Source organism: Notechis scutatus, chromosome 1 (assembly GCF_049901735.1).
Source record: "Notechis scutatus isolate UNSWTSFEM ecotype Mainland chromosome 1, rNotScu1.2, whole genome shotgun sequence".
NCBI classification, from domain to species: domain Eukaryota; kingdom Metazoa; phylum Chordata; class Lepidosauria; order Squamata; family Elapidae; genus Notechis; species Notechis scutatus.
The window spans coordinates 160,611,860-160,625,119 of NC_142009.1; the positions used below are offsets into that span (position 1 = coordinate 160,611,860).

The 13,260-nt window shown below is 43.7% G+C and overlaps 1 protein-coding gene across 2 annotated transcripts in view; it reads left to right on the forward strand.

The window, feature by feature from the left end:
* The window catches only part of RCBTB1 (RCC1 and BTB domain containing protein 1), a 33,307-nt gene that overhangs the window by 14,351 nt on the left and 5,696 nt on the right, over window positions 1–13,260 (forward strand). For both annotated transcript variants that reach the window (XM_026679069.2, XM_026679068.2), the window contains exons 5-8: window positions 1,850–2,008; window positions 3,790–3,897; window positions 5,471–5,613; window positions 12,488–12,678. In XM_026679069.2, the coding sequence (XP_026534854.1) occupies window positions 1,850–2,008; window positions 3,790–3,897; window positions 5,471–5,613; window positions 12,488–12,678 (601 nt within the window). The remainder of the gene's footprint in view (window positions 1–1,849; window positions 2,009–3,789; window positions 3,898–5,470; window positions 5,614–12,487; window positions 12,679–13,260) is intronic.

Below are 13,260 nucleotides of genomic sequence, written 5' to 3' on the forward strand. Positions count from 1 at the left end.
GAACTTGGCTCTTTTAAATTGTGTGGGTATGTGTTTAAGGAATGCGTCTGACTCTGGGAGAACATTTGGAGGCATTGTGGTTTCTTCTGTGAAACTCAGCCTATTTAATTTCATATCTGTCAGGTACTAGAGTTTATTTGTTTTGCATGAAGGAGATAATGTTCCATTTCAAGTCTTGAAAGTTACAGTTAAGTTTTGAAGACATTAGATATAATCCTTTGAAAATTGCCTAGTATGAAAGTGCCTAGTATGAAACCTTCGCCAAGGAGATAATTTTTGATATGTAGATCCTGTTGCTAGTTTACCTTTTATCATTGTTCATGAGTTGAAGGCTGTTTTTTGAGTTGACCCTTCCTTCCTTCCTTCCTTCCTTCTTTCCTTCCTTCCTTCCTTCCTTCCTTCCTTCCTTCCTTCCTTCCTTCCTTCCTTCCTTCCTTCCTCATGCATCATAGTGTTGTAGCATTCTTCTTCCTCCTCTAGTAATGAGGATTGGGCCACCTAACCGTAATGAGCACCCAGGCTTGCACTGTCAGATTTTTTTTTCTTAGAGGAAGAATTAGGAAGAAGAGAGACCACCCTCATATTGCTGTAAGCATACTTGGGGCTTTGTTTAAGGTAGAATACAGTTATCTTTTTTCCTTCATTTCTATGTGACTTTTTTTCCCTTTTGAAAAATGCAGAAAAGACTTGGTGGATAGAAGACAACCCACCTTTAATGCATGGGCCCTACTTTAGAATGAAAAGAAGTCAGGAAAAATCAGAGGAGAAAGATTGTGTTGTCCATCCTCTACCAGTGAATGCTGGAAGCTGAGAAAAATGCAGTTGGACACTGGAGGAAGGCAAACAAATCAAAGTTGATGGCTGCCTTTTCCTTTATCCAGTGAATCTGGGCCATTCCTTCATTCAGGGCTGAACATTCACATTTAACTTGTAAAACTGTGTTTAAACTGTCTGTCCTGGGGGTGGGGGTGGGGAGAGTAGTAACAGGCATTGATTCCAAACGGGATCCTTCTTGACTGGGTTCCTGCTCTAGTTTCCTGCAGAAAAATGTTCACTTTCTAACTGAAGGTTTTGCCTGGATGTTACAAGGTAAAATGCACACACTCTTTCATTAGCCAAGAGTGATTTGCATGATTTCTTCTGTCCATCACATTACGGCTAGCAAAGGACTTAAATTGGAGGTCTTCTAGTCCAGGGGTCCCCAACCACCGGTCCGCGGACCGGTACCGATCCGTGGAACAAGTCCTACCCGGGCCGCTGGCTTGCTGGCGCCGCCATCTTTTTGATGAAAAGTGCTTCCGGTGAGCTTTTCGGGTAGAAAGCTCACGGAAGCACTTTTCATCAAAAAGATGGCGGCGCCATATATACGTACCGGGCCGTGCCATAAAAAAGGTTGGGGATACCGGGCGCGGCGTAAGAAAGGTTGGGGATCACTGTTCTAGTCCAGCTCCCTCCTAGACTTTGACAATACTCCTTCATATGAATTATTTGCACTTACTTCAAATTACCTCCCCGTTCCACTTATATAGACTTTTTGGTGGACTCATTGATGAGAAATTAAGTGAAAACTCTTCCCCTACTCCAAGCAGTTACTTCTTTTTCAAGTGGGTCCTTCTATGTGAAGTATGTTAGAAGAGGCTTTATGTTGCCAGCAATTAGAATGTTAATCACATCAGTACTTTGAAGTATATCATAAATGACCATGCTATTTGTCTGTGGCTTGTAAAACGAGTTACTTTGGTACCTTGCACTGTTAAACAGTATATGCTTTGGAGAAATGTTTCTGTTCACCTAGTAAAGTTTGTGGTATGCTTTCTTGCTGCCTCTCCCTCTTTTCCTTTGTTAAAAGGTATACGCCTGGGGCTATAACAACTGTGGGCAAGTTGGGTCAGGATCAACTGCAAACCAGCCAACTCCTCGCAGAGTCTCCAATTGTTTACAGGCTAAGGTAGCAGTCAGCATTGCCTGCGGTCAAACTTCTTCCGTTGTGGTCATAGATAATGGGGAGGTAAGCCTCTGGTGGCCTTCCACATTTGCCTCTGTTTCTGCAAACAGAAGTGTTCCTGTATAAGTATTTCATGGAAAATGCACAACAATGTTGTTTAGTTATTGGGTTGTTGTTGTTTTTTTTAAATGCATCTACTTGTTCTGCAGGTCAAGATTACATTTTACTTTCTTGCACAAGGATGTTTTCATTGTTTCTGAAGATAATTGTGGAGGATTTTCTGGTGGTAGTGAAAATGGCATATATTGGTGAAGTGGGGAGCAATTTTCAGTCACTTTCCCTCCCTTGCATTTTTAAAAAATTATCTGGAGGATATGAACTAGCCCAAAATTTATAAATAAGCCAAACCCTCAAAAATTTTCCAATTCAATTTGGAAAAATGCTTAACAAGAGAATATTTTTCAAATAAAATAGAAAATTATGAAAAGTTTTAAAGTAGCACGTGTCTATCTCTATTCAGCGAGAAAATCTTCTGTCTCAAAGCCTTGAAATTCAGCCAATTGCATGAGAAGGGTAATATTTGAAGTGAACCCAAAAATAAAATAGAAATGTGTGATGTGGGGAGATGAGGTAAGGAGATGCAGAATGAAGACAAACCTTGTTCTTGCGCTTCTGGAGACTGGCTTAATTCAAAGGAAGAATTACCCTTTTGTTCTCTTTAAACACATGTCTAATGAAAATAAATTCAGAAGTAGATATGAGCAATTCAGATAAATTCTCTGAAATTCTGCAGCCTTGGTAATACCTGGGAAAAGATGGCTAGTCTTCAATCCGTGAGACCTTTTGATTTACATCTCTTATCATTCTTTACAGCTTTATTATCCAGAGATCCCAGGGCTGTTTTCCAAATAGTACAGGCCTTTAATACCCATTTAAGGATTGTTGGTACCGGATCTAGGATTCAGTGACAATAAGCTCAAACCTGTGTGAATGCCAACAGGTTTTACTGGAATAAACTAGAGAGTTACAGATGAAAAGGAAATAGACCAGTTTGTGTTTCTTTGGTTTGTCAGAAACTTCCAGAATGATAGGGGCAAGTTGCCTGGAACTGGCTGCAAGCTGCATAGCATCTTCCTGGGTCATAACTTAGCCAGCTGATCGACTGCCCAAGATACTTTAAGTGTAAGGTATGGTCACTGGACTACAACACCTAGAGTCAGCCCAATGACATTTCTTGTCAATGGCAGGTAGCCTTTCTTCCAGGTATCTTAAGTGAAGTATTGTCTTTAACGACTAAAATGCTGGTATTCATCCCCCTCTCTGCAGGTGCTGAATTAGGGAGTTCATGCTAATTCTCTTTATCTTAATTGTTACTAGTAGTGATAGAGATAAAAGGCTCAGAAACGGGTGATTGCATAAAAAGTGCAGTCACTTCTGAAGTACCGTAACTGTTACAAGCATAGGTATAGAATATCGGACTTATATGTGCCAATAGAAAGCAGATCATACTATTACACTTTATCTTCCACAATGGAGAGTAGCATTGATCCAATCCTTCTGTTTCATAGGAAATCCAGACTTGTATCCCTCCCAAATAATCTGTAAACTATGGAAGACATTTTCTACCTCTGTAAAAAAAAAACCCTTAATATAAAATTAAGATTTCTCCTCTGAAATAATAAAAGTATATTTATGAACATAGGTAATGAGAAAGGAAATAGTACAGAATTTAAAATAAGGTCTCTTTTTGAACTTCTACTAGTTTAGCACTTCTATTCTCCCAGAACAGGAGATGTTTGGGTAGAAATAAAGTATATGGCTAATTAACCTCCTCCTCACTCCAGGTCTATGGCTGGGGTTACAATGGCAATGGACAACTTGGTCTGGGAAATAATGGCAACCAGTTAACTCCATGCCGAGTGGCAGCGCTTCAAGGTGTATGTGTGATGCAGGTGAGTATAGAGATCTGTGTTTTCTGTTACTTGAATGATTGTTGGGAAATTGTCCCTAATCTGGGGAAGATTCATTGTTAAGGTGATAAGGGAAGTGTAAACACAACCCCGCTAATCTCTTCCAATTCTCGTTTTTTAATAAGTGGATAGGAAATCACATGCCTTTAAAGCGTGCAGACAGCTGCATTCTTAGATGTTCCTAGAGAATGACTTTGGGATATTTAGAGCAAATGAAACAAAAAGTTTCCTGAAAGCTTGAGCGAAATCAAGTGTAGCCAAATCAGTTTTAGTCCCTTGGCCTTTATCTTTTGCCCTTCATAGTTAATAAGCAATCTTGTCCTTTTTCTTCAGTACATTATAGATAGCTCGGTTGAATTTCTACAGCTTAAGTATGCCATTTGTGGACAAGAACTGAGAGGCACCAGAGGGGGTGATAGCATAGATTGGTCTGTGCTGTTGCCTGGCACAGTAATTGCTTTCACGACATTTGGAATCTGCATAATATACAACATGTAATATCTGAAGTGCAAAGTCAGAGCTGTGGTACAGGCATTCAGTTGTACACATTCTTGAACATTTTGTGTTTCAGCTTTCCCAGCATGTTTGATGTCTTGGCTTCTGTAATAGCAGGCACTAGCAGGAACAATTAAAGAGTACAGGTGGTCCTTGACTTATCACCACAACTGAGCCAGAAATTCTGGCCGTGAGTCATCGCAGCTCTAAGTTGAGTTACCATATATGACCAGACTCAATTGTACAACTATTTTTACAACGTTAAGCGACTTACTGCATCACAGTCATAAGTTTTTATCCCGCTTATCCAATGGTGCCTTTGCTAGAAAACAACAAAAAATGTTGCAAAATGTGATCACATGATTGCTGGATGCTGCAAACAGCTATAAATGCAAGCCCACTGCCAAGCACCCAAAACGCAAATACATGAGTGCAAGGGTAGTGCAGCAGTCATAACTTCATGGACGGGTTATAACTAACCTTTTTCAAGTTTGTTATAAATTTGAGCTATCATTTAGCTGCGGTTCTAAATCAAGAACTACCTGTATATGCTTCAGATGTCCTGTGAATACCTCACCTCTGCTCTTCATTAAAGCAGCCCACATTTTCCAGACTTGGAGATTATAAAAGGAAGCTGCTACCTAAGGGAACCCACCCATTATAATTAAGGTGACTTATAAACCATAATTATCCTTTTTCAGTTTTGTGTGGGAGCCTGGAAAAGATTGATCTTATTTCATGAAGAGCAGAAAGATGCTATGTTTGCTAGAGGTCGTTGTTTCCCCCTAATAATTGTGGAAGTGTGCACAGCCCTAGCAGGGGTATAGATTTGGGATTGAAGAATTACCAATCAGTTTTTAGAGACTAGCCCAATTGATATGGTATAAATATGGTATAAAACTGTTAATAATAACTGAAGTTTTTATGCCTTCTGTAAGGGTTTCTCTTCTAGCATATCAAGCATGCAGCTTGTATTATGCTTCAGTGATAAACCCCTTTCACTGCTATCCTGGAGTGGTATGTGTACTAACTCCTGCCTTCTTTACAAACTTATTTGCAGATTGTCTGTGGCTATGCACACACGCTAGCACTAACAGATGAGGGTTTACTGTATGCCTGGGGAGCAAACACTTATGGGCAGTTGGGGACTGGCAACAAAAGCAACCATCTCAGCCCAGTGCAAATCATGATGGAAAAGGAGAGGTAAATGCCACTGCAGCTAATGCTTGGTGAGCTGGGAATAGGGTTGTATCAGCAACCTCCAATTCATGGCTCTGGAAAACAGATTCATGCATGCATTTTGTTAATGAGGATTTTGGGTTCGGGGGAATAATCCAATATATAGTACAAAAAGGCTCTTCCTGATTTTCCTCTCTGTGGCTCCAAGAATCCAGAGAGAGTGGGTAGGCTCGAACCCTCGGCCTATTGGACTGAGTCTGCACATTGATTGAAGCTCTGCCCTGCACCGTGGCCACACCCCAGTTTTCGACCCAGTCCAGCCAGGACGGACATGAATTCTGGGGCTCCACTTTGCATTGCAAGTGGAGGCCTTTTTCTGCATTAAAAGAGTTTTAAAAGTGAAAGAACAGCAATTTGGAGAACAGCCAGGAGAGAGGTTTTTTTTTACCCGCTCCCAGTCTTGGTGGGAACGCTTAGGGTGACTGCCCTATAAACCATGACTGTGTGGGAGCGGTTGGAGCAGCTTCCAGCAATTGGCCCAATAAAGGCCTTAGCTATTTGGCGTGGCGGCGCAGCAGCAGCACGGGTGATCGTCCTATTTGAAATCAGCTGCAAAGCGCGGTAGCGCAGCAGCAAGCGACAGAGCGGGCGATCGGCCCGATAAAAAAGAGGAGCGCTTCGCAGCAGTGCAGCAGCAGTCCACTTCATTTGGCAGTCGGCCCCCCAGCTGGGTGGCGCAACTGTGTGGCAGTGTTTGGCGTGGAAGAGAGAGGATTCATGAAGGCCCAGCTGGTGGTGCAGTTTTGGCCATGTTGCCAGTGCTGGGTCACATCACTGAGGGTTTGCATGGTGTGCCAGTAGACCTGTACACAGGTCCTTTCCTTGCTTGTGGTTGACCGGCAGGGCGTGGCTGCAGCCCAGCAATAGGCCTCTCCAGGCCTGCGTCACCGGTTCAGAGGTTAGAGGAACTGTTTTATTCTGGATGGGGCCAAGAGGGCAAGGTAAGAAGTTACATGTGAAAGTAACTCTTCATCCTCTCCCCCACCAAGAACCAACCTCTCCCTCTGGCAGTTCTACAGCCCCTAACCCACCAGCTAAGATAGCGGATACAGAACAGGAAGGTGGCCATAGCCCCTCTACATCTAGGGGTAGCTCTAGAGGCAAGCAAAAGAAAAAGGCTCCTGAACCTAAAAAGCCTTCCAGGATAGAAGAGAAGACAAAAAGCACTAGAAAAACAGGTTGAGAAAAGCCAGCATACGACTGGGAGGAGGAGCCTCAGATCACCACCCCCAGATGAGTCAGCTTCAGCCCCCAGTTTTACAGATGGAGCCTGGGCCTACTACTACTACATATAAGCCTCGTTTACAGACCTGGTCCCCTGATGGCTCATCTGCATCTGCTGAGCCTCAGCTTCTAGAAGGAGCCAGGAATTACAAAAGGGATCCTCACACAGCCTTCCAGGATGATTCTTGGGAACCTTCTCCTAAGAGACTTAGACCAGGAATGGAGGCAACTTTTATGCCCACGGCTGCAGGCCTGCATGACCCTGAGGGGGCAGAACAAGAATTGCCTACTCACATGGAGGAAATTATCTCAAAAGCAATTAGGCAGGGAATTGTGGAAAGCCTTAAAGCAATGAGAAGGCCTGAATCTGTGGCGTCTGAATATTCAGACCTGGAGCCTTCCATCCATTCTAGAAGCAGATAATCCTTGAGGGACAGGGCTTCTCCTGACCCATCCATCCATAGCCTCCCAGCTAGAGCACCAGAGGAAGACGAGAGAATCTGACTTCTCTGAGGATGAAGACATGGCCTCTGAGAGACCGGCCTTCTTTGGTCTCTTTGAATCCCATAAGTTCCGTGTCTTATTGTTCAAGGCTAGGAAGACGGCCCAGTTGAGGCCAGAGGCTGATGGGGACATAGAGGGTGATACAACAGCTCTTCCAAACCAATTCTTTGCTGAACCAACTGTAAGCCCTGAAATGGTTCCAGCCCCAAGATTATTTTTAAATGTAATTTTAAAAAAGCTGGACTCTCCTGGCACTTTGGCCATATTGGTTAACGAATGCTGCTACTTCAATATGGTGCCTGAACTTACTAGCTCATTGCAGGAGCCATCAGTGGATAGTCCGATTGCAGCCTTGGTATCATCTTCATCGAACCCTGCAGATCTAGAGGAAGCATTGAAGGTGGAGGATAAAAGAATTGAACAGTCCCTCCAGCGTACACATCAGGCGGCTGCCTGGGCGGTCAGTGGAGAGCTATTCTTGACCTTAAAAGGCTCAATAAATATTTGTGTTATAAGTGTTTCAGGATGCATTCGCTACAATCTATTCTGGAGAGTGTCAGGGAGGGTGGCTTCCTCACCTCAATTGATCTGACAGAGACTTACCTGCATATCAGTATTTGCCAGGAGCACAGGGGGTTTCTACGCTTCAGCTACACTGGGAGAGACTTTCAATATAGGACTATGTCCTTTGGTCTATCTTCTGTCCTGAGAGTTTTCACTAAGATTCCAGCTGCTTTGGCATCTCACTTAAGAACCATCCCGGTAAGGGTGCAGTGTTACCTGGATGATATCTTAATTCAGTCATCCTCACAGGACTGGGCCTTGAAGGACTGGGCCCTCCAGGTGACAGTTTCCCTTTTGCAAGACCATGGTTTCTCAATTAACCACAAGAAGGGTCATTTCATACCAACCAGATGTTTATTACATCTTGGCGCAAACATTAATACTGTGTCTTGTAAGCTGTTCCTTTCACAGGAGTGCAAGGATAGTCTTCAAAAACTTGTGGGGGAGATCATAAGGGCAGATAAGACCCCTTTGGCACTTCTTTCCCAACTCTTAGGCAAGATCGTCTCTTGCATATCCATCGTGCCTTGGACTAGGTTGCATTCTAGAAAATTACAGTGGTTCCTCTTGCTCTACCAAAAGGCAGGCAAGAGCCATTTGTCATTTAAAATCATAGTCCCCAGGTCAGTCAATCAGTCATTGCTAGGGTGGTCTTCCCAGGCAATAAATGCACGTCACTTATTCAAAGAGCCGCCTCACCTGATCACCTCCACTGATACCAGTCTCTGGCTGGGGGGCTCATCTGCAGTCACAGTTGGCTCAAGGCCAGTAGTCTGTTTTGGAGAAAGGAAAAAATATCAATTGGTTAGAGTTGAGAGCGGTAAGATGGGCTCTCAAGAAATTCAGAAGCACTACACAGAATGCACATATCCTCATTTTGACTTATAATGTCACCACTAAGGCACATTAACAGGTAGGGTGGCGCCAGATCCAGGGCTTTAATGTTGGACGCAGAATGTCTGGGTCTATGGGCAGAGAGGAATCTCTTATCCATCAGAGCAGAATATATTTCTGGGATAGAAAATGTACAAGCGGACTGACTTAGCAGGGCCAGAATTGACCCCTCGGAGTGGAGTATCCCCCCTCTTTTATTTCAGGAGCTGACACAACAGTTTGGACTACCGGTTGTGGACCTGTTCGCTACAAACAATGCCAGACTCCCCAGTTTTTTCACCAGGTTTGCGACACAGGGCAGAAAGGATCAATGCCCTCAGGAGCAGGTAGCCTCAAGGTCTCCTGTATGCCTTCCCTCCTCTTCTGCTTCCACCTGCGGTCATCAGAAAGGTACTGGAGGAGAAGGCGGAGGTCATACTTCTGGCTCCTTACTGGCCCAGATGTCCCTGGTTTGCGGATCTGGTGAATCTCTCAATCATCCAGCCATGGAGGATTCCTCCTCACAAAGTTTCGTTACACCAAGGGGAGATAACTCATCCAGAGCCTCAGTGGTTCCAACTGACCGCATGGTAGTTGAGCGGAGAGTTCTGAGGAAACAAAACATATCAGAAAGAGTCATCCACACTATATTAGCAGCTAGGAGACCATCAGCCAACCGCATTTATGAAACCACATGGAGGGTTTTCTGTCAGTGGTGCAGTAAGACCGGGATCACTCCCACTTCTGCTTCAGTAGCCAAAATATTGGAATTTCTACAGGAAGGGCTTGACCAAGGGCTGTCTGCCAACACACTACATGGGCAGGTGGCTGCCCTCTCCTCTGTCTTGTATATTCATAGGAAGGGGTCCTTGTCTTAACCAAACTATCAGTTGGTTCCTGAAAGGAGCTTCAAACCTTAGATCACCAGTGATCCATAGGTTACCCACTTGGGATCTCTCTAAAGTGTTAAAGGTGTTAGTGATCCATTTGAGCCTCTCAGATCCATCAGTTTACATCTGCTATCACTTAAGGTAGCCTTTCTAGTAGCCATCATTTCAGCTAGAAGAATCTCCAAGATGGCTGCTCTTTCAGTCAGAGAGGATCTCTGTATTTTCCACCCAGATAGGGTTGTGTTGAGATTAGACCCCTCTTTCATCCCCAAGATCAATTCAAGGTTTCACAGAGCCCAAAAACTTATATTGCCAAATTTCTGTCCCAATCTTTCGCATAATTTGGAACGAGTGTGGCATACTCTGGAGCATTAAAAATATAGATCTGGAGAACATGCCCAATCCGTAAGACAGAGGCACTTTTTGTGTCCTTTCGGCCGGGCACATTAGGTTTAAAGGACTCTGTCTACAGTGTGTAGATGGATTCAAGCTTGCATATCTAAGGCCTATCAGATCTCTTCCTATGCCTCAAGGGGTGACTGCCCACTCTACCAGAAGTGTGACAACGACGGCAGCATGGGCCACTCAAGCACCCATTGAAGAAATCTGTTGAGCGGCTACATGGTCATCACCATTTATCAGACGTTACTGATTGGATGCCTTTGTGTTGGCTGATGCAGCCTTTGGCAGGAGGGTTCTATAGAGCGTTCATATGAGCCAATGTGAATAGGACCAGACTCAAGCCCTCCCAGGGACAGTCCAGCTTTGGTATGTCCCACTCTCTCTGGACTCTCGAAGCCACAGGGAGGAAAATGAACATTGGCTGACCTGAATGTTCCTTTTCTCCTGTGGCGTAGTCCAGTCCCACCCTTATTCGTCTGGTCTGGGTGTGGGTTGGGAGGAGCGATAATATATGTCCATTTTTATCTTGCAACTATAGAATCACGTCCAGTCTGCCAAGTGCTTCGTCGAAAGCTGGGGCCTGGCCACAGTGCAGGGCGGAGCTTCAGTTTTAATGCAGACTCAGTCCAATAGGCCGAGGACTCGAGCCTACTCACTCTCTCTGGACTCTCTACGCCACAGGAGAAAAGGAACATTCAGGTAAGCCAATGTTCATTCCCTTCCCCTGTTTATTAACAAAGAAAGTCAGGTTTCTTGGTTTTCTTTTCATACCTGTGAAATAATGTATGCAGTATTCTGTTAAGGCAGTTAATGCATAGTACCTATCTTCCACCCATACCTTCGTCCCTTCTCTGCTTCAGCTAAATAGGAATAGGAATGTAAACAGTTTCTTTGCATGTAATATGGTTAGTTTTTTTCCCCTACAACCGCCTTCATAGAGTTGAACAAGGGTGTTCATTATGCCAGCAGTCATTTTTCTCTTGGGCTGCCAGCACCAGATTTCCTTTGCCCCAAGGCTGTCTCTCCCTTGCAGCCAACTCTCATCTTCCCTGGACTGCAGTCAGGGCCTACCCAGGGGTATTTCAAGAGTCTTGTCCCAGGATCATCTGGAAAGCACAGATCTTCAACACTTCAGAGTGCCTAGAATCACCGGCCATCATTTCCCAGTCTTCAAATCTTTCTCACCGGCTTCTTTCTTTCTTTCTTGTGAGAAAAGGTTGCCCCCTTAGAAACAGTTTCTTTTCTCCAAAGTTATTCATCATCTGCCTTGTGCTTCTTGGGTGACCCTGGGAAACTCGCAACAGTCAAAACAATTTGCCATCAAATCAAATCAAAGATAAAGATAAAAGATGGCAAGCACAATGAAACTAAGCCCCCTTAGTTATTTTATATCCTACGTGTCCAAAGCTATATGGGGCCTCAGAACTTTTTATCAGTCACCTGTTGCTTAACTAAATTTCAGATAGCTGGATGAGGAAATCAATTTCCATAGCTGCCCAACTCAACCAAGTGACTCTGTTTATGGGTTGTTTGTAAGCACAAACATTAGCACGCACACATAGGAAAAAATGTTTTGTCTGAATCTGAAGAGGAAAGGGTTAAGAGGGCAAAGGAGAGTCAGGTCCTTAACTGAGTTCTTCACAATATAGAATCATAGGGTTATAAGGGACCTTGGAGGTTATCTAGTTCAACCCCTTGCTCAAGGCAAGAGCCTTATAGCATCCAAGTCAAATGGGTGTCCTATCTTTCTCTTGAAAAATGATGAAGCATCCACAACACCGGACGGCAAGCTGTTCTCACTGTCAGGAAGTTTCTTGTTAGATCCAGGTTGGATCTCTCTTAAGGAGCTTCTACCCATTGCTTTTTATCAGGTGTTTTGGGAAAAAAGTTGACCCTCCCCACACTTCTCCATGACAGCCCTTCAAGTGTTGGAAGACAGCTATCATGTCACCCCAAGCCTTCTGTTTGTTAGGCTAAACATACCTATTTCCCTTAACTGTTCATCAATTTAGCCTCCATGCCCCTTATCATCATTGTTGCTCTTCTTTGCATACTTTCTAGGGTCTCAGCATCTTTTTTGTATCATGGTGACCAGAATTGGACACAGAATTGTACATTCCTGCCTACAAGAGCTCACAGATCAGTTACATATTCTATTCTTTTCTGTTTTATTTTATCTCATCTTTATCTTCATTTTCTTTACTCAGTAAGTCTATTATCTATAGGATGTACCGAACCTTTAAGACTGTAGATTGAGTTTTGGAACAAAATGATAGTGAAAGCAAAATCAGCCACCAAGAGATCGGCCAACATAAGAACAACAGGACAAGGGTGACATCTCTGGCACTGAATACTTGTGGTCTGCTTTTATCCTTGTGTAGGGTTGTCGAGGTTGCTGCTTGCCATTCTACTCACACATCTGCTGCCAAAGCACAGAGTGGCTTAGTGTACATGTGGGGTCAGTGTCGGGGGCAGTCGGTGGTCCTGCCCCATGTTACCCACTTTTCCTGCGTAGATGATGTGTTTGCTTGCTTTTCCACTCCTGCTGTGATGTGGCGTCTCCTGTCAGTAGGTGAGAACTAGTTTCATTCTATGTCTGATGCAGAAGTGAAAATTTCTCATACTCATGGATGGTTGCATAGGAGAGGCCTGTAATGGGCTGTGACAATAACCTTGAGAGTAAAGAAGAGCTGCAGTCTAGACAGAAGGGGTTTTTGGGGGGTGGGATAATAAACAAAATCTGAGCTTCAACCATGAATGGAGTTTGAGAAAGCATCTTAGAATTGACCCTCCCTTCTTCTCCAGTATATAAAGGCTGGGAAGAAGGGAAGTGCTTTCAGACTTGCAAAAGGCTGTGATCTTACAATAAAAGTAATATTAGTACTCATGGTTTTGGCTTTCAATAGCAACTTTCCCCCACAATGCTCAACTCCCAAAGCCATTTTGAGAGTTCTTGGACAGATGTGGGAGATGCCTATAAGCCATTGTGACTTATAATTTTATAATTTATAATTTACATATAATGTTTTATGTTTTGAGGTTTTATACATTCATGATCAGGAAATAATGTTCACAGAATACTCATCCAATTATCCTGTTTGTGGAGCTGGAATACAGTGAGCGTAACTCACATAACATAAAATTAAAGTGATGG